Source organism: Labeo rohita, chromosome 9 (genome assembly GCF_022985175.1).
Source record: "Labeo rohita strain BAU-BD-2019 chromosome 9, IGBB_LRoh.1.0, whole genome shotgun sequence".
In the NCBI taxonomy this organism is placed as follows: Eukaryota; Metazoa; Chordata; class Actinopteri; order Cypriniformes; family Cyprinidae; genus Labeo; species Labeo rohita.
In genome coordinates, this window is record NC_066877.1 from 31,759,196 (window position 1) to 31,779,385 (window position 20,190).

Here is a 20,190-nt window from a genome sequence, read left to right on the forward strand (position 1 = left end):
GCGGTTCTTTCAACTACCGCTGAACTCGATGGCAAGGTTGAAGAAGTCAGGAGATATAATGCATATAAAAGATGTGAATGGCATCCAGGGAATCATTTGAAAACCAGAGAAAATCTTAAAAAAGATGACTGAAGAAGAAAACATTTGTGGATGAAACCTTGCTTTATGCACTTTGATACAAATACAGTTGTAAAATGTTAGATATATTATTATTTTACTACTACATATTTGATGTGTATGTAAAATAAGTATAAATTTATACTAACATAATACGTTTACAAAAGTGTATTATATATAAGACATAAATAATATACATGAATAATTTATATATATGAGTTTATATATTATATATATAATTTTTATATAATGTTAATAATATTTTATATATTAAAAACTAACATTTACAATACATTTAAATTATAATTAAAATTAATAGAAAATGTTAAATATACATTTTAAATTACTAATTGTACTTTTATTTAAAAACACAAAAACATATATAAAAATATATTATATTATGTTACATTACATTACATAAATATTTTATTTCAAACATTTTACATATTAAAAACTAAAATGTATATATAATTTCAACTGTAATTAAAATCAAACTTTATGTATTATATTATATTATAATATTTTATTTCAAACATTTTACATATTGAAAACTTATAATATACACACACACACAAACATATATATATATATATATATATATATATATATATATATATATATAAACAAAAATAACATTAAAATACTCTAGAATATAAATTTAAATATAAATATAAAAAATAAATTTTAAACAAATACACAAAATTCTATATTATTATTATTATTATTGTTATTATTATACTATATCACATATTTTTATTTGAAATACATTATATATTACTAAACAAATATATATATATAACTTAAATTGTAATTAAAAGTAAAATTATCTATCTATCTATCTATCTATCTATCTATCTATCTATATATATATATATATATATATATATATAAAATATAAAAAATACTATTAAAAATATACATTTAAATATGTTAAATTAACAATAATTGTAGAAACATATATAACATAAATATATAAATAAAAATAAAAATAAAGAATATACATTTAAAAAAATGAAAAGCATATACATTACATTTTTTCAAATTCTGAATCAAAAAAACATTTAAAAATTGTAATTATTCCAAACTTCGGACTAGCAGTGTATATAAAAGCAACTATTTGAGAAAAAACAACAACAACAACATTATTATTATTTCTGCGTTTTGTGATATAATGCCTTAAGAAGCTGTGACCGGCATCCTGGGAATTGTTCAAGACCTAAAGGAGATTCAAAACAGCCTCCGCTGAAAGGCGAAACCTCAAGCTTTTGAGGTCTGAGTGGTCAATGATGTAATGTGAATCATCAAATCTCTGCGATCCACAAGAGACCCTACATGTCTGTCTCAATTCCTGAAAAAAAAAAAAAAACCTCGCGAAGTCTGTCTTCCAAGAGTAATAAAGCTGGAGGGAAATGATACCCCAGCTGTAGAGTTTGCACTACTGCAGCCCCCAAAACGGCCTCCCAGAGCTGAGGCTCAACCGCTAACTAGAGCGCATCCGCTCCGCCGACACCGAGCGAGAACGCTTGGCAACATCAGCTTTCTGAGAGCCTCGTTATGTCCATCTAGCATGAACACCACCAAACCCATTAGGGTTCTCGCCGGTCACAAAAAGACGTCAGTCCATTAGACACAGTACAACCGCTGGCGGAACAACACACAGCAGAAAGGTCGTCATCCAAGTCAGCTATCTCTGTTATCTGTCTCCTTTGCCAAAAAGTCCCATACAGCAGTTTTTACAACCACATCTGAGGGAAAGCAGAGATTTCAGAAGAAGTTAACAACACACAATCCAAGCCAGCATGCAAATTCACAGGTACAACAATTTCATGGATAAACTCCACAGCAACAACAACATCTAGTTTCAGCCTCGTCTGGGAGTGTGCTGGGATTTGAATGAAATGATCGGGTCGGCTGAGAACCGTGTGCCGATCAGACGCATGATAATAGGGCCGCTGGGAGTCTTTTTCTTCTCTGCTGGTCCAAATGTTAAACCTTAACACATTTTGCAAAATCTGACACTCTCTCTCATCTTGCTTCAATGGCGCTTAGTATTTTGTAAATTCTTCTCCTCCACAGCTTTCTAGATCTTTTGGTGTTTACTTCCATCTTTCTTTGATCCTTGAATGTTTTTCAGAATTAGAAGTGGAAGTAAAAGGAAAAGATCTGAAACTGCGATCATGTAAAGGTACATTCGAGTGAACTTTGCATTGCATCAAAGACACCTGTAATTCTGACTAGGAAAAAACTACTTTTAGACTTGACCTTTTAGACCTATTCCAATTCAGCAGTGTTTTCGTTAACAGAAACCTAAATAAAAAACATTGTTAACCAAAAAATAAATAAACAAAAACTAACATAACTGAGACTAAACAATAAAATATAACAAAAAAATAAAATGAAAATTTATTTAAAAAAAAAAAAAAAAAAAAAAATAGAAAGTAATATAGCTGAAACAAAAAATAATAATAATATAATAAAAATACAATTTAAAAAATAATAAAACAAAATAAAAACATCTGAAGCTAAATAATAAAAAATAAAATAAAATAAAAATATAATTTAAAATATAAAACAAAGTAAAAACTAACAACTGAAACTAAACAATAAAAAACATTTTAAAAAAAAATAAAACAAAAAATGAAACTGAAACTAAACAATATATATATGTGTGTATATATATATATATAAACTAAAATAAAATAAAAAATGAAAATATATTTAAAAAAATAATTAAAACAAAACTAACATAACTGAAACTAAACAATAACAATAAAATAAAACAAAAATATATTTAAAAAAATTATAGAATAAAAAACTGAACTGAAACTAAATAGTAAAATGAAAAAAAATAACATAAAATAAAATAAAAAATTTAAATAACTAAAAAAATAAAACTAAATAAAAACTAACTGAAAACTGAAACTAAACAAAAATAAAATAAAATAAAAATATATTTAACAAAATAAAACAAAATTAAAATGTAACTGAAACTAAGCAATAAAAAAATAATTATTAAAAAAATAAAAAAAAATTAAATTAAAATTAAAATTAAATTAATTAAACTTACCACACATTAACTTTAATTTTAGATACGTGGTAAACTTTGAAACTCACTACGCAATGCCTTACCACTAGATAGCAATACATTATACACCTACTACTTGTGCATTACCTCTGGCAGTCCTAAAATAGTAAAACTAAAATAAAAGTAAATAAACTGAAACTAGAAAAAATGCAAACCCACCATTGAAAACTATATTAAATGTAAACAACCGAAAATAAAATAATGGCAAAACCTCATGTAAAAAATGCAACACTATAATGACTGTGGTTTACAGTATGACTACAGTATTGACTGCAGAGACAGTTTCCCAGGATTTGGTTTAGAGTATTGCACCATAGTAACGATGAAGAGCAATATTTTGCATTGAGCAACCCACCAAATCTTGAGTCACCACAATCACTTGGACAAAAGCTGCAATTTTTGTACATCAGCGGCAAAGATTCTTAATCATCAGGCTACTATTGCCAAAGTAAAGTCAGTGCTCTGGTCTTACACACTCAGCAAGACTTCCTTAAGGCTTATGTGGTTTAGACTGCTTCTTAAAATGTTAACAAGAACTGATCTTTTTCATCTCCAGCAGTCATAGCTTATGGAGCTGGAGCTTAGTGGACAGTGATCCTGTACAGAGTGCGTCGGGTGAGGTCAGTTTCATTCTGCTGTTTCACAACCATTGTCTGGGTGGCTCTTGCAATCCACTCTTTGATTTGGATCTCATCCTGCAACTAAGCAGGGGAAAACTTTTTTCCTTTCTACAGGAAGCAATTTCAGTGTTTAACTTTGGGCAAGCGAATAAGTAAATAAACAAATAAATAAATGCTCAGAACATGAATGAATGAATTAATGAATTAATTACATAAATATATTATTATTACATTTTTGAATATGCATTCAGGTAACAAGGTAGCAGAAGTGAAATGCGAATTTGACTTTAAGGAAAAATTACTACAAATAAAATACATCATAATTGCAATTTTTGTCATTTACCTAGCAAAAGAAGGCTCTTAAAAACAAAGTTTGAATATTGTCTTTAAATTTTCTTCTTTGGAAGTTAATAAAATAAAATCAAATAAAATCAGATAAAATAAAGAAAATAAAATTAGATCAAATAAAAAATAAGATAAAATAAAACAAAATGAAATAGACAAAATAAAATAAAATTAAATTAAATTAAAAAATGATAAGATACAATTAAATTAAATTAAATTAAAATAAAATAAGAGCAAACAAATTTAAATGAGATCAAATAAATAATAAATTAAATATAAAATCTAATAAAAATGAAATCAAATAAAATGAAATTATATGTAATTAAATGAGATAAAATAAAAAATAAAATTAGATAAGATGAAATAAATGTAAATTACATTTAAATTACATTTATTTTAAATAAAATAAGTTAAGATAAAATAAATTAAAGAGATAAAATGAAATAAAATGAGATAAAATAAAATCATATTAGATGTAATAAAATTAGATAAAATACAAATAAGATAAAATAAAATAAAATAAAATAAAATAAAATTAGATGAGATAAAATAAACTCAGATAAAACAAAATTAAATTAAATAAAAATATAAAATAAGATAATTAAATGAAATTTGATAAAATAAAATTAAACTGAATTAAAATAAATTAAAATAAAATACAGTAAAACAAACTTCCTCTGGGTGTGGCCAATTCTAATTCCTGTGTGAAAAAGTTTGAACACTTAAGGTCTGAGGTTTTGAGAAATTCCCAGCCCCAAGTATGAGCCACAGTCACAGAATAATGAGGTGTGTTTTAGTGAGCAGGACTAACAAGGGCCGCCTGACAGGATTACAGGAGTAGATCTGTGCACTGACGGATGCTCAACCTGATCAAAGAGAAAGAGAATCTCATGTGTGACTGACTTGATTTGGTCCAGACTGACACGGTGCATCATATGACCATACCACTCGCCTGAACCGATTCACAGAACGCAAATTATAGCCCACTTAAGTAAATACTGCAGGAAGAAAAAGGCACAGGGAGTTTCCTAGCAGGAAGGCACAAATTGAGTGAACAGAGCCTCCTTTAAAATGACATGTAGCTAAAATAAACCCAGACGGTACTTATGTTGAAACCATGAATGCACTATTATCATTATAATTAATATTTCTATGCTAAATCTAAATCTACATCTACACAGGCTGGTCAACATTTCCAAAGCGAACGTCATCTGCTGCACTGATTCTATATCATCATAAGAGATTGTGAGTTCACTTTGTAAAATTGCAGTGATGCCATGCTGAGTCCAGCTGGGAAAGGCTGCACTTTCAATTTGGAAATGTGGAAACCCACAATTCAGATGCTGATGCATGCAAAAACGGTGGCACTTACAAAGATCTACATAGTATTAAACATTTACTTTTAGGTTTAGGCAAATAAAATAAATTCATAAGTCTAGTTTTTTGCATCATCATGAAATCCGTTTCTGATCTGCTCTGCAAATCTATTCAAAAATGTACATCTGCAGAACAAATGATAGTATTACACAGCATCGCCTACACTCTCCAATTTAGTTTTATAAGCGATTTGTTTTTTTGACAATCAAAAACCTGCAAACCTCCTGGAAAAACCAGAGACTGGTACATTTGTTTTAGAGCATGTTAGCTGGTTTCTTGCAAGATGGCCTGTTTGACTTTCAAACATCTCTTATTCTTATTCAGCAGTGTTATCATTAACAAAAACTAAACACAAATTAGATCAAAACTGGGAAAGACTAAAACTTATGGAAGCCCATTTCCACCATGGAATTAAAAAATAACAAAAGGTAATGATTAGAACTTTTTCTCTCACATTTCTTCATTTTTTTTTATTGTAATTCTGACTTTTTCTTAGAATTCTTTTTTTTAAGACTTTTAAATATTTCTAATATCTCAGTTCTGCATTTGTATTTCTAAATTCTGCATTTATATCTCAGATTTTGAAATAAAAAGTTGCATTTTATGGAACCAAGCTTTAGTTTACAAATTAAATTAAATTAAATTAAATAGTTGCAAATTGTGTCACTTACCTATCAAAAGAAGGCTCTTAAAAACAAACTTTAAATTTTCTTTTTTGGAAGTAAAATAAAAAATAAAATTAAAATAAAATTTTACATTTTGCAACTTGTCTGCATCAAACATGAAATGTTTCATATTTTTTAAAATATACTACTTTGGCAGCCCTAAAATAGTAATACTACACTCTAAAAACTGCTGGGTTAAATACAACCTAGCGCTGGGTAAAATATGGACATACCCAGCGACTGGGTTGTTTTGACCCAGCGGTTAGGTTACTACCCAGAAGGTTGGGTTAAACATTTAACCCAACCGCCGGGTCAAAACAACCCAATCTCTGGGTATGTCCTTATTTTACCAGGCGCTAGGTTGTTTTTAACCCAGCAGTTTTTAGAGTGTACGATGGTTGGTAGTTGGTAGTTGACTACCTAAACCTTTTTGACCATATTTAACCACCATTTTGACCAAAATAACCCAGTATTAGCAGCTAGTAGCTGGTTTGTTGCTTGTTTAAGATGGTTTACCAGTTTCTGTGTCCAGTTCCTGTTCTTGTTTTTTTTTGTTTGTTTGTTTTTGTTTTTTTAGTAAAAAAATAACTGTAAGTTTACTTTCCTGATATTTCTTACATTTTTTCTCAGAATTGCAAGTTAATATCTCACAGTTCTGCATTTGTATTTCACAATTTTGCATTTATATCTTGCAACTGAGAAAAAAGTCAGAATTGTAAGATAAAAAGTCATTTTATTATGGAACCAAGACTTAGTTTAATAAAATAATAAAATAAAATAATTTTAGTTTTAGACCTACACTCTTAAAAATAAAGGTGCTTGAAAAGGATCTTCACAGTGATGCCATAGAAGAACCATTTTTGGTTCCACAAAGAACCATTCAGTCAAAGGTTCTTTAAAGAACCATCTCTCTCTTACCTTTTTATAATCTCAAGAACCTTCTTTTGCCCCAAAGAACTTTTTGTGAAGCAGAAAGATTCTTCAGATGTTAAAAGTTCTTTATGGAACCATTTAAACAAAAAAGGTTCTATGGCATCGTGGTGAAGCACCTTTATTTTTAGGAGTGATGGTATATTATAAAACTTTGTAACTTGCCTGCAATTTTTTATATTTTTATTTTTATACTAAGATGGTTGCTAGATAGTTGACTACCTAACATGCTCCAAAAACCTTTTTGACCACGTTTGACAACTATTTTGACCAAAATAACCTGGCATGACCAGCTGGTAATTGTTTTGTTGCTGGTTCAAGATGGTTTACCAGTTACTGTCCAACTAAAAAACATCTACCATGTTCCAAAACAGGATTTTCCAACAGGCTACACGTCACCTTTACGGTCAGAAGCCAGGGATATCCCACATCTGGCACTGAAGGGAAAGCGGCAAAAGTGTTTGTGAAATGCTGTAGCCATAGTAAGCAGATCAACAGACGGACGTAGGACAGACCGAACTGGGGATTCACGTCAGTTTGTTAGGAGCCCAGTGGAGTTTGGGGTGTGTCCACGTTGATTGAGTGAGTCTGGTTCCTTCCCTCCCTATGTGGTATCCCAGCCTCTCCTCCGAGATCCCGAAATACTCAGCTTTTGTTTTGCTGCAGTTACTCTGCATTTAGAACAAGGCTCCCTGTGTCCTGTTTCGGCTTCATGTGGGTTAAGTTATAGTTTTACGTTTCACTGCGAGCAGCTCAGCTTGTGCCTTTATTTTCCCTCTGGAATACAGATGATCAGCCGCTATTTGTCCTAAATCACTCCTTCGACCATAATTTGCATGCAACAGGTATAAAAGGCATTTTTAAAAGCTTTCATGTGCATTTCTGTGGGCCACAGATTTATATCCCAATGAAAATTCCTAAAACCGCACAGTTAAAAAAGGCATTTTGTCAAATGTACCATGTGCTTGTCCGACTAATGATGGGAAAAATTGCCTGCTCTATGTTCAGAGTGCTTAGACATTTAGTCACTGATCTTAGTTCAACTGCTTACAGAACAGCGACCACACAGATCAGATCTGTCCTCAAAAACAGCGCAGGGCTATAGAAACAAAGGGAAACCACAAAGAGGAGGTGTTCGAAGCTCGAGGTGCATGTACATACTCCATTTTGTCTGCTGCCCCCTATTGATGGCTACAAGAAGTGCATGTGCCTATCAACAGTACTGTGAACTACTAAATACATACAAAAAATGCTCATTACATATGGAAGTTTCTAAAGCCAGGCAGATGAATGTATTTGAACATGACTGCATTATCACATCAAAGACGCCTACTGAGTATTCAGACACTTAAAGGGATAGTTCGCTTATAAATAAAAACTCATTGCCATTATGTACTCAGCCTCCTGTCATTCTAAACCTGTATGACTTTCTTTTACAAAAGCACAAAGGAAGATGTTTAGAACGACATTAGGATGAATATAAAACAACAAAATTTAAATTATTGGGTGGACTATCGATTTAAGAGGTGTAACACAACTAATGAAAAAATAAAATAAGGTTAAGTCTGTCAAAACCTGGCTGTGTGCAGCAGTGTTGCACTTAATTACATATTTAACTAGACATGTTTTTTGATTAATATTTAAATAAAACAGAATTTGGGAGTAAAACAAATTTCATAGGGCCCTATTTATTTCATTTGTGTATTTGTTTTATTGTATTTGTCTTTTAGTTTGTTATTTTATTATTTTTTTTAAAGAGGAATGAAATGCTTTTTTTAAAAAAAAATTAAAATAGATAATAGAAAAAAACTATAACCTCCATCTGAGTCATCTATCATTCATTTACTTTACCACTCATTCTGTGTTTTTGTTGTAGTATCGGTTCAGTAGTAGTATCGTGATATTTTAGTTAGGTATCGTATCGGAGTCAAAATTTTGCTATGAGACAACACTTGTGTGTAGCACTAGCACCTACGGCTCTGCAGTTTCAACATAATTTCAGCACCTACTGTTACATGAGACTGTCGCAATGTGATGCAACTTTACAATGAGACTGTTCCTGAAGGACTGACATGCAAAAAAGTCAAAAGTCAGTTTAGTATGTTACGGTCACAGAGAAGATAAACATGATTTAATTCTTTTAAAATAACTTAACTATTAAATTATATAAATTATATGAAATTATATACTTTAATTCTTTTAAAATAATTTATTTATAACATTATATATATAACATGTTTATATATATAGTGAAATATAAAATCAAATAATAAAATATATAAAATATTTATATTTATAAAATATATAAACTATACAGTTTATTTCTTTTAAAATAATAATAATAATAATTAAATATTAACTGTTTAATATATAAAAAAATAAAATTACATACTTCAAATCTTTTAAAATAATTCTCCATTTATATATAAAGAATTACAATATAAATGTTATTATATATATTACATTTTTTATATACTATAAAATGTAATATTGTATATATACATATACATATACATATACATATATATATATATATACACACACACACACATATATATATATATATATAAAGATTTGCAATGTAACATTTTATACATTAAAAATTTTATACTTTAGTTCTTAAAAAAAAAAAAAAAAAAAAGAAAATAAAAAAAAAATAATAATAATTAAGTATAAATGCCTGGTTTGAGCCCTTTCAAATGGTTGACCGCTCATTTTTTTTTAGATGCTTGAAGGCCTGGATAGGTCATCAAAAGACCACGAATTCACCCCTCATCATATGGGATTATCAAATAACTTTGTTTTGGTTCACAAACTGTAGAAAGGCAGCTGTTCGGCTTGCAGAGATCTGAAGATCTCTGTCGAAACACGGCACACAGAGCACCTAAAAAGGACATGTTGTTTCATTCCTGTCTCCAGCACCTCAGAGCCAATTACAGTGTGATTTAAACGTGTTTGGTTAATGTCCAGGCATGGCTGAAACAACATCAACCTTTGATAAATAAAAGGCTCTTCATATGAACATCGACAACTAGGGTGGAAAGTTGGCCGGGTCTCCGGTGTATCAGACTCAGAGGAACACGCACCAAACCTGACATCGGCGACAGCCTTTCTCTCAGAGTTTTAATGGCTACCTCATCTTTTCAGCACAATAAAGCAGGGATGAAAAAAAAAATGTAAACAGACAAGATGTTGTGCATTTCAGTGGCACTCTGCGTTTACATTACGTTAATGGAGGGTCCATGCCTGCCTTTCATCCCACGAGAATTCTACGGAAAGAATTCCGAAGATGGTATTCAGCTAAAGAATTCCGAGCTGTGAGAACCTGCGAACAGAAACGTCCCAAAGCAAGCCTTCTAACCCCGGGTTAACGCTCACAACAGGGGAACGACATCTCAAAACAGACTTCTACATTTCACATATTGCATAATGCATCAGATGCGCTGAGAAAACGAGAGCGGATGCGAAGCAGAAAGACTTTAGGGGCCTGGGCACGGAGCGTAAACACAGAAAGACCTGGAAAGAGCGGAGTAACGCTGGTCTGCTTAATGTCATCCGAGGCCCGGCATGCGTTTCACCCTCTCATGGCCAATTATGGCCAATATCGCATTGTGGTGAAACAGACGCAGGCCAGATGGCTCTAGAGGACGACAGACAGCTCTAAAAGAGAGAAAGCCTGAAGCCTGTCTTCAAAATATAAGCAATGATGTAGAGAGCATGTTATTGAGATAACGCCCACGTAATATGAATCTGGCCAAATACTTGTGTAATATCAAAAAGTACAGCACAGCAGATCACTTTGGATAGGGAACTTAAATCAAAAAACACACATCTTTATACTTTTGTAAGGTCAATTCATGGGTGAATCTGACAAAAGCATGTCCAGGTCACGTTTCACCCAAAACCTAAAGAAAAAAATACAAATAAGATGTTTTTGCACGTTATTTTAATAACATTTTGGTCTCTCTCTCTCTCTCTTAGGTCCATCTGTGTCCAAAATGTAAAACATTTTTGTTATAATTTTGTTTTACTGTCATAAAAATACAATGAAAAAAGGCTTTATTATATGTAAGAATAATGTTTCACTTTTTTTTATTTCTTTCAAATGTTTTGGGGTAAAATGTGACCCAGACGTGCTCGTTTCAGTCTTAATTTTCTTTAAGAAAAGCATAATATTTTACATTTTTTATTTATTCAATTTAATTTTGAGGTACAATGTGGCTCAGATGCACTCATTTCATTAAATGCAGCCATATGCACATGAATACAGATAGAATTATTTTAATAACAAGTTCAGAACATTTTTATATAATATAATATATTTTATATAATATAATATAATATAGTATAAAATAGAATAGAATAGAATTTTAAATTTTAAAATATAAATATATATAATTTTGCATTGTAATAATGTTGGAAACAAATATGTTTAATTGCAATTAAAACAAAATAATTGAAAATAAATTTAGTACAACAAATAATATAATATAATATAACATAATATATAATGCAATTTTAAATAAAAAAATAAAATTTTAAATAAAAAAAATAATTTTGCATTGTAATAATTTTGGAATTAAATATGTTTAAATGAAATTAAAACAGTGTCACAAATTTTAAAAATTCTTAATTTTCTTTAAGAGAAGCATAATATTTATTACATTTATTACAATTTTGCATTGTAATAATTTTGGCAGTAAATATATGTAATTGCAATGAAACAAATTAAGTACAAAACTGTACATTTTTTATTTATTTCATTTCATTTTGGGGTAAAATGTGACTTGTGTGTGCTTGTTTTGATTATTTTACCATTATTCACATGAATACATCTCGCAGACACACATAATGTCACTTAAGGTTACACTTTTTGCTATGTAAAACATCAAAGTATAAAATCTTTGAGAATGTGAGAAAGAATATAAGCCATTTTTGCTGGTTACCTCTATACCTCTATAAGTTACCTCTAAATCATTGATAAAATCATAAGAGTGGCACATTTGCTATGTGTTACAATGTTTTTAAGATCATAACATCACCTGCAGTGAACCTTTCATCCAAAATTGTAAATTCACACTGGCATTTAATCCTTGTTGTTGGGTTTCAAATCACAGGTCTAACCACCAGTCAGCCAGCACATTTAACAGAGGAGAATTGACCAAACATGGAGCGAGGAGAAAACAGGTCTACAAGATTCAGCCCAAACACAGAAATACTCCTGAATTCACTGAAAAGCCATTAAACAGGGTTGTTTTTGGCTTCAATGAGCTGCGTCATTGTAAACAATGACTTCAGCAACTTTGTCCTTGCTCAAGGCAGTGTGTGTGTGTGTGTGTGTGTGTTTTCATGTGAGTGCTGAGGGACAGTGGTACAATCACCAAAGCTTTTCTCCACAGACTTTAGGTAAACAAAGTCACTAAATATTCCTGTTTGGGGTGTTCAAGCTGTAGGTCCAAGCCTTACATAAGTGTATTCTTCATTTTTTTACTTCCTATCTGGACAACTGCTCTGAGTCTCCTTCATAAATACAGCCACTGTTGTCCTTAAGATCCCTGTTTATGTGCTCTACTTAGTGAAGTTCAGCTGCCACAGACCTCCACGATCATACCAACAAAATAATTTTACCTGTCAACATTTCCATTTTAAAGCGACAGCTCCACTTTAAAGGGACAGAAACACTTACACCTATGTTCTAGGTTGGATATATTTTATTAACCTCCCGGAGACGCGTGGAGTACTTTTTATGATGGATTTATGCACTTTATTGGACTTCAAAATCTCAACAGCCATTCACTGCCATTATAAAGCTTGGAAGAGCCAGGAAATGTTTTAATATAACTCTGACTGTATTCGTCTGAAAGAAGAAAATCATATACAGCTTGAATGGCCTGAGGATGAGTAAATCATGGGGTAATTTTCATTTTTGCGTGAACTATCCCTTAACATTAATCTTGGTGATCACTAGAATATTCTTAACAAAAATGAACAACTTTATTTGATTTTTAAAAAAAAATTATTATTTATTTTTATTTCATTTTTTTTTTTTAGTAATTTTAGTACTTAAACTTATTTCAGTTAGTTGACAAGGCTACATTTTAAATTTTTGCTTTTTAGATTTATCCATCTAATATTTATATTTAATGTTTTCAGCTTTATTTATTTTTTAAAACATTTTTTTTAATAGTTTTAGTTAACAACAACAACATTGCTTCAATTCAACCTGCCCTAAACCTGTTCACATAACACAACACTTAGATTAGATATTAAAATATTAATATTATTTTAATCCGATTAATCGTATTATTTTAATTATTTTGTTTTACACTTATGCTAACTATATTAATTAACATAAAAATAAATCAAACATCAAAATAAATGATTAAATATGATATACTTTAAGTCTAAACATAATATTTCAAAAATATTGATAAATTATAATGATAAATTTAAAGAAGAAAATATATGCAACTTGAAAGGTTATATTTATATTTTTTACAAAACAATTATAATTAATTGTATACAATATAAATATTTTGTCCACACCATCAGTTTTTTGGTGGTGATAATTCAATAAATGTGCTAAAAATTTGTGAATGTATTTTTTTTTTTCCAGTAATATCTCATATAATAACTGATGGCGTTGATATTTGTAAATAAAATAAAATAACATAAAATAAAAAACTAAAAATAAACTGAGGTTGGAAATCAGCTTGAAACCACTTTGTTTTATTAATATTAATTGTGTTAACATTTATGAATAATAAAACAAAACAAAAAAAACATAAAATAAAATAATTACAAAATAAAATTCAATAAAATTAAATAATTGTTTAAACTACGTAATAATAATAAATAAAAAATAAAATAAAATAAAATAATACAACCTTTTTTAGAAATTAGAAGAGGTGGAAAAACAGCTTAGAAACCAATTTGTTTTATCAATAATAACTTAGTGTTAACATTTATTATTAATAAAATAAACAACATAAAATAAAATAATTACAAAATAAAATTAAATAATTAAATTAAATTAAGTAAAAAATAAACTAAAATAATAAAACATTAAAAAAAATGGAAGAGGTGGTAAAACAGCTTAAAACCAATTTGTTTTATCAACAAAAATTAAATAAAATTAAATTAAATTAAACATTTTTTTAGAAAATGGAAGAGGTGGAAAATTAGCTTGAAACCACTTTGTTTTGTCAAAAATAATTTAAATAAAATAAAAAAAACTACAGAAAATAAAATAATTACAAAATAAAATGTAACATTAAATTAAATTAAATTAAATTAAATAATTAGATTACATAAAATAAAATAAAATTAAATAAAATTAAATTAAAGGTTGAATCAAAACATAGACAAACAAGTAAACATTAACAGATTGAATGTAATTCCTTGGTGCATCAACTTGTATTTTTGCAGTCCTGTCATGAATCATTGCATGTTTTTGTCCTCTCGCCTCCCAGTTTTCACGCTTGTCCTCAGAGCATCAGTATTTATACTTCAGACCATTAGTCTTTAAACAGGCCATCTGATTTCAAGTGTGTGTTTACAGTGCCTGAAGCGAGATTCAGTCCGACAGCGGCCCGGCATACCTGCACTGACTTCCACACAACATTCACTCTACCATTTGATACTTTATCTGGGAAGTGATTGAAGGCATGAGAGGGAGAATAAATCAAACCATGTCTAACTGATGAAAGCCAAACTTTCCCTCGAAAAACAGCTATAAATATGCGTTCCATTTTGAGGACACGATGTACAACAAGAGACTTTTCAGTAACGCGGGCAGAGTACTGATGGATTCTAGCTTGCCTTGCGCGGGCAAGCGTACATAGGAGATGGAGAAAGAGGAGGAGGAGGAGGAGGAGGAGGAGGAAAGAGATCTTTTGGAGACCAAAAACACAATTCAAACCAAAAAAGGAATGTTCACTATGCTATCGCTCACGCTTTGTTATTCCCCCTGGCTTATTTAGGTCTTGGGAGAGATCTGAACCGAAGACCCCAAGCTTTTATTTCCTTCTTATAAATATTAACGCTTGTGGGATGATACGTTCTGGCCTCCGAAAGAGGCAAACATCTCTCTATCATCAATCTGATTAACAGTCCAGATTCCGAGCGATGACGGTTCTAAGAAACGATCAAAAACAGGTCATCAAAACAACCACAGACGTTCTTACCAGTTCATAGTTGGCAACAGGAACGCAGGAGGACGATACCTGCAACACACAGAAAAAAAACCACACGTCAGGTCTGAAATCAACATGACAGATTAACACATTTTACCACTGTGACATGACATTTTTCAAGTGAAATGGGATTTTCAACAAGAAAAAAAAAATGCAGGATGGGATTTGATTTTATGCAATCGGAGCCAGGTGTTTGGAAAAGAGGGACTGAAAGATTCATGAAGCTGATTCAGAGCCAGTGCAACTTATTAAACGTTGATAAAAGCTTACCAAGACAAACACTTTGCTTTCATTTGGAAAAACATGCACAGGTAAATTATGCACAGTAAAGAAACTTTAAAAAATCAGATTTCAAACATGTCCACAAAATCTGTATTTCATACAAAACACTAGAAATGTACTCTTTACATACAAATCTATCCCAATATTACTTTGGTACTTTTTATACACAACTTTTTTGTATTTATTTATATACTAAATTAGCTTTAATTTTAATATTTTCAATTTTAGTTTTAAGTTTGTTTAGCCATTTAGCTTCTATTTAGTTTTAACTCATTTTTATTCATTTCTTTTTCAGTCATTTTAGTACTTCAGCTTAAACATATCATTTTTGTTTTGTTCTTATTGCTTTGTTTTTTTTTCACTTCATCTAATGCTTATAGTTGATATTATTTCAGTTATCAAAACCTTTTTTAGATAGTTTTAGTTAATTATTAATGAATTATTAATTTATTTATTATTAACAATTACACTGGTAACACACACAAAAACATAAGTTTATTTAACTAGAAGTAGTAATACAAGTTCCACAAAATGGATAATTCAGACAGCTTATATAATACAAAAATAAAGAATTAAATTAAATAAAATGAATTAAACTACATTTTATTTAAATTTAATTTTAAAATAAATTATATTTTAAACTACATTAAATTACATAAAAAAAAAATAGAATATTTTTTAGAAAGCATTTTAACAAAAATGCTTTTTTAACAATGATAATGCGTTCTATTAAAAAAAATTACTGGACAATCAAAATTTTACAAAATGGCCAATTTAGACAGCTTATATACTCAAACAATCAAGAATTAAATTTAATCAAATACATTTTAAATGTAATTTATTTTTACATATTGACATTTTAATCTAAATTAAATTACATTAAAAAAATAAAATAAATCTTTAACAAAATGCACTTTTTTTAACAATGACAATTTCTTCTATTAAAACAACTACTGGACAATCCAAATTTCACAAAATGGACAATTTAGACAGTTTATATACTCAAAAAAAATTAATTAATTAAATTAAATGAAATTACATTTTAAAATTATTATTTTAAATTACATTACATTTTAAATTAAATTACCTTAAATTACTTTTTTTTTATTATTATTAATAAAATTAAATAAAATAAATAAAAAATGATAGCTCCACAATGATTTTTGTGAGCACGATGACACTTTCTTCTATTAAAACAACTACTGGAACAAATGATGTAGATAATCATAATTTTAATAAAAAAAGTTACTGAAACTAAATGAAAACTGAAAATAACATAAAAGTTAATTGAAAATATTAATACTACTGTAATAGTACATAAATAACACTCAGACAGTCACAACACATTAAAACTATCACCTCTGCTCAGTGATTCATGTTTTCTCAAAGCACAGCAAAACCAGACCTACGCGAGCGCTAACCTCATTTTTACCATTTCATAAACAGGACTGGAAAGTCACTGATGCTTAAAGGTGATTTGCTTTGTCAGAACTCGCAATCTGCTGAAGTCCACCATAATAGGATTTCTGCTCAGACCACTGCCACAACTAATATCCCGCCTTCCATGAACAAATGAGCTCTGTGCTTCACAAACAGGATGGCGGACCATAATTTCTGGCACTGCTTCTACTGGAGCATTAAGAAAAACTTCCAGGCAAAATTGCATCTGAGGAACTGGAGCTGTGCACAAACAGGAAGCCTCCTTCCACTTCTCCACAGCTGTGTCTAAAAGTCAATAGCTAACAGACAGTATTATTGTATGAAAGCACATCCTAAGGAAGGAGAGAGACTTTAGACAGACCTCTGGCATCATGACGTAACGTCTGATGAATAAATTCAAAAGACTAAACAAACATGAGTCAGAGTTTTCAGTAGAAATGAAAACATAAGTTAAAAAAAATGTCATTTTTATAAACCAATTTACTCTTTCCACAAAGAACTGAACCACAAACAGGATTGCAGGATATCATAAGCTGCTAATTATATGATTTGGATTCAGACATGCCTTGGTGTCTTATTAGCTTCATACACTGCAACAAGGTATTTCTAGAAAACTAAAATAAAAATACAAATAAAAAAAAATAATTAATGTAAAAATATAATAAATTAAAATAATTAAATTATATTAAAAATAAATAAAGTAAAAATGAAATACTGAAAAAATAAAAAAATAAAATAATTTGGCTTTCTTTTAGTATGCTTTTGTAAGTTGCAAATTATATTTGGATTCGGGCATACCTCTGTGTCTTATTAGCTTCATATACTGCCGCAAATTATTTCTAGAAAAATAAAATAAAATAAAATAAAATAAAAATAGAATAAATCAAATTAAATAATAAAATAGAGCAATAAAAAATAGTTACATTAAAAATAAGATTAATTAAAATAATAAAATAATACAATTATAGTTTTTGTTTTATATATTATAAATAAAAGTAAAAAATAAAAGACAAATATTGAAAAATAAAATAAAAATAAAGAATTAAAATAAAATAAAATAATTTGGCTTTCTCCTTGTAAAAGCTTTTGTAAGCTGCAAATGATATGATAAGGATTCATGATTGGACATGCCTTGGTGTCTAGCTTCATATACTGCCACAAAGTATTTCTAGAAAAATAAAATAAAATAAAATAAAATAAAATAAAAAGAATTAATTTAAAAAATATAATAAATTAAAATAATTAAATTATATTAAAAATAAAATAAAGTAAAAATGAAATACTGAAAAAATAAGAAATATAAAATAATTTGGCTTTCTTTTTGTATGCTTTTGTAAGTTGCAAATTATATTTGGATTCGGGCATGCCTCTGTGTCTTATTAGCTTCATATACTGCTGCAAATTATTTCTAGAAAAATAAAAGAAAAGAAAAGAAAAGAAAAGAATAGCTACATTAAAAATAAAATTAATTAAATAATAAAATAATACAATTATACTTTTTATTTTATATATTAAAAATAAAATAAAGTAAACAAATAAAAGACAAATATTGAAAATAAAATAAAATAAATAAAAATGAATAAATAAAATAAAAAAAATAATAATAAAAAATAATAACATTTTTGTATCTTTTTGTATGCTTTTGTAAGCTGCAAATGATATTACTTGGATTTGGACATCATATACTGACACAAGGTATTTCTAGAAAAATACAATTAACGGAGATGGAGATGTCATGCCTGATTTTACCAGCTCATTCATCACACTACATATGTAAGGTCAGGTCCAGCATATTGCATTGCAGGATACAGTATTGCATGCTCCCCCCGAGCCAAAAAAGGCCGTGTGTCACAGTGATTTTACCACTGTGACTTGGAACCAACAAACAATGCTGGTTTATTTCTCACTGGTCGAGGACAAACGTGGTAAATAAATAAAGTCAAGGCAACTTGGGTCAGATTTCAGTTGTGTCACTCCAAGGACAACAATTTATGAACTCCCAGGGTTCAAGCGTGTCTTTGCAAAATTTGATTCAGATGAAAGTGAGGAATCTGACGTGGTCTGGAAGCCATCGGCTCTTACCATTTGTTTTGACAGCTGAATATATACGTGTGTTCTTTTCAACCATCTGGCATTTGTGTTAAATTCGCTCGGTTCATTTAATTGCTCGTCTTAATGCCGACAGAGCACGTCGGGTTTCACAATGTCAGTTTCTCGTTTATCAATGACCTTGATTTGTCATTGATAAAGTGTTCCTTATAAAGGTACTGAGCCTTAACTAACTGAGTTTATAGTTTAACAGGTGTGCTGCACCTAAAAATCACAACATGTCTTGAATTGGTGGTGTTTGTGAAAACACAGCATAGCAATTTCCAAATTTCATCCAGAACAACCTAGCAACTGCATAGCATTAGACTGAGTCTTGTAAATGTTTGGGTTACTATGGGTAAGAATGATCAGTCTCATACTTTCACTATGTGAACAGGATGTTTTCTTCTTAATAAGGGGCATGAGACTTGAAGCATGACTAGTGCTGCTGTTTGATTTGACTTCCTGCTAAAAGATGTTATTCCAGCTGTGGATGTGGAGCTGTAAAGCACATAAACACTGAAAATCTCTTGTTTTTTCTCACTACAGGTCTCAGCATATAACAAACGATTAACCACTTTAAACAGGAAGACTGATAAGAGAGAAACAAGAAACGTAAGCAAGCTGACATCCCAATTTTGGATAAGTTAAACAGACATGTATGTACTATTTTTAGAATATTAGGCAGTAAATCACAACATTAAAACAGCAGAACAGTCTGCAGATCTGTTTTTGTTTGTTTGTTTGTTTGTTTATTTGTTATATTAAAAATATAAAATAACTAAAAAATAAATGAATAATTTCTTATGTTTTTTTATATTTATTGTAGTATATAAATTAATATTTTGACACTGAAAAAGATTTTGGAAGTTCTAAAACAAAGAAAAGTTGAAGAATGAATAATGAAAATTGGACATTTTGTATTATACAATGTTATTTTATTTTCATTTTTATACATATATGTATAGAATTTATATTGTTTTGCTTAAAATATAAGTTATTAAATAATTAATATAATTATAATAAATTATAATATTAATAATAAA

At 29.3% G+C, this 20,190-nt stretch overlaps 1 protein-coding gene across 8 annotated transcripts in view; it reads right to left on the reverse strand.

The window, feature by feature from the left end:
* Nucleotides 1–20,190, reverse strand: part of tns1b (tensin 1b) — a 312,091-nt gene that overhangs the window by 99,172 nt on the left and 192,729 nt on the right. For all 8 annotated transcript variants that reach the window (XM_051119024.1, XM_051119023.1, XM_051119021.1 and 5 more), the window contains one exon: nucleotides 15,326–15,364. In XM_051119024.1, coding sequence (XP_050974981.1) covers nucleotides 15,326–15,364 — 39 coding nt within the window. The remainder of the gene's footprint in view (nucleotides 1–15,325; nucleotides 15,365–20,190) is intronic.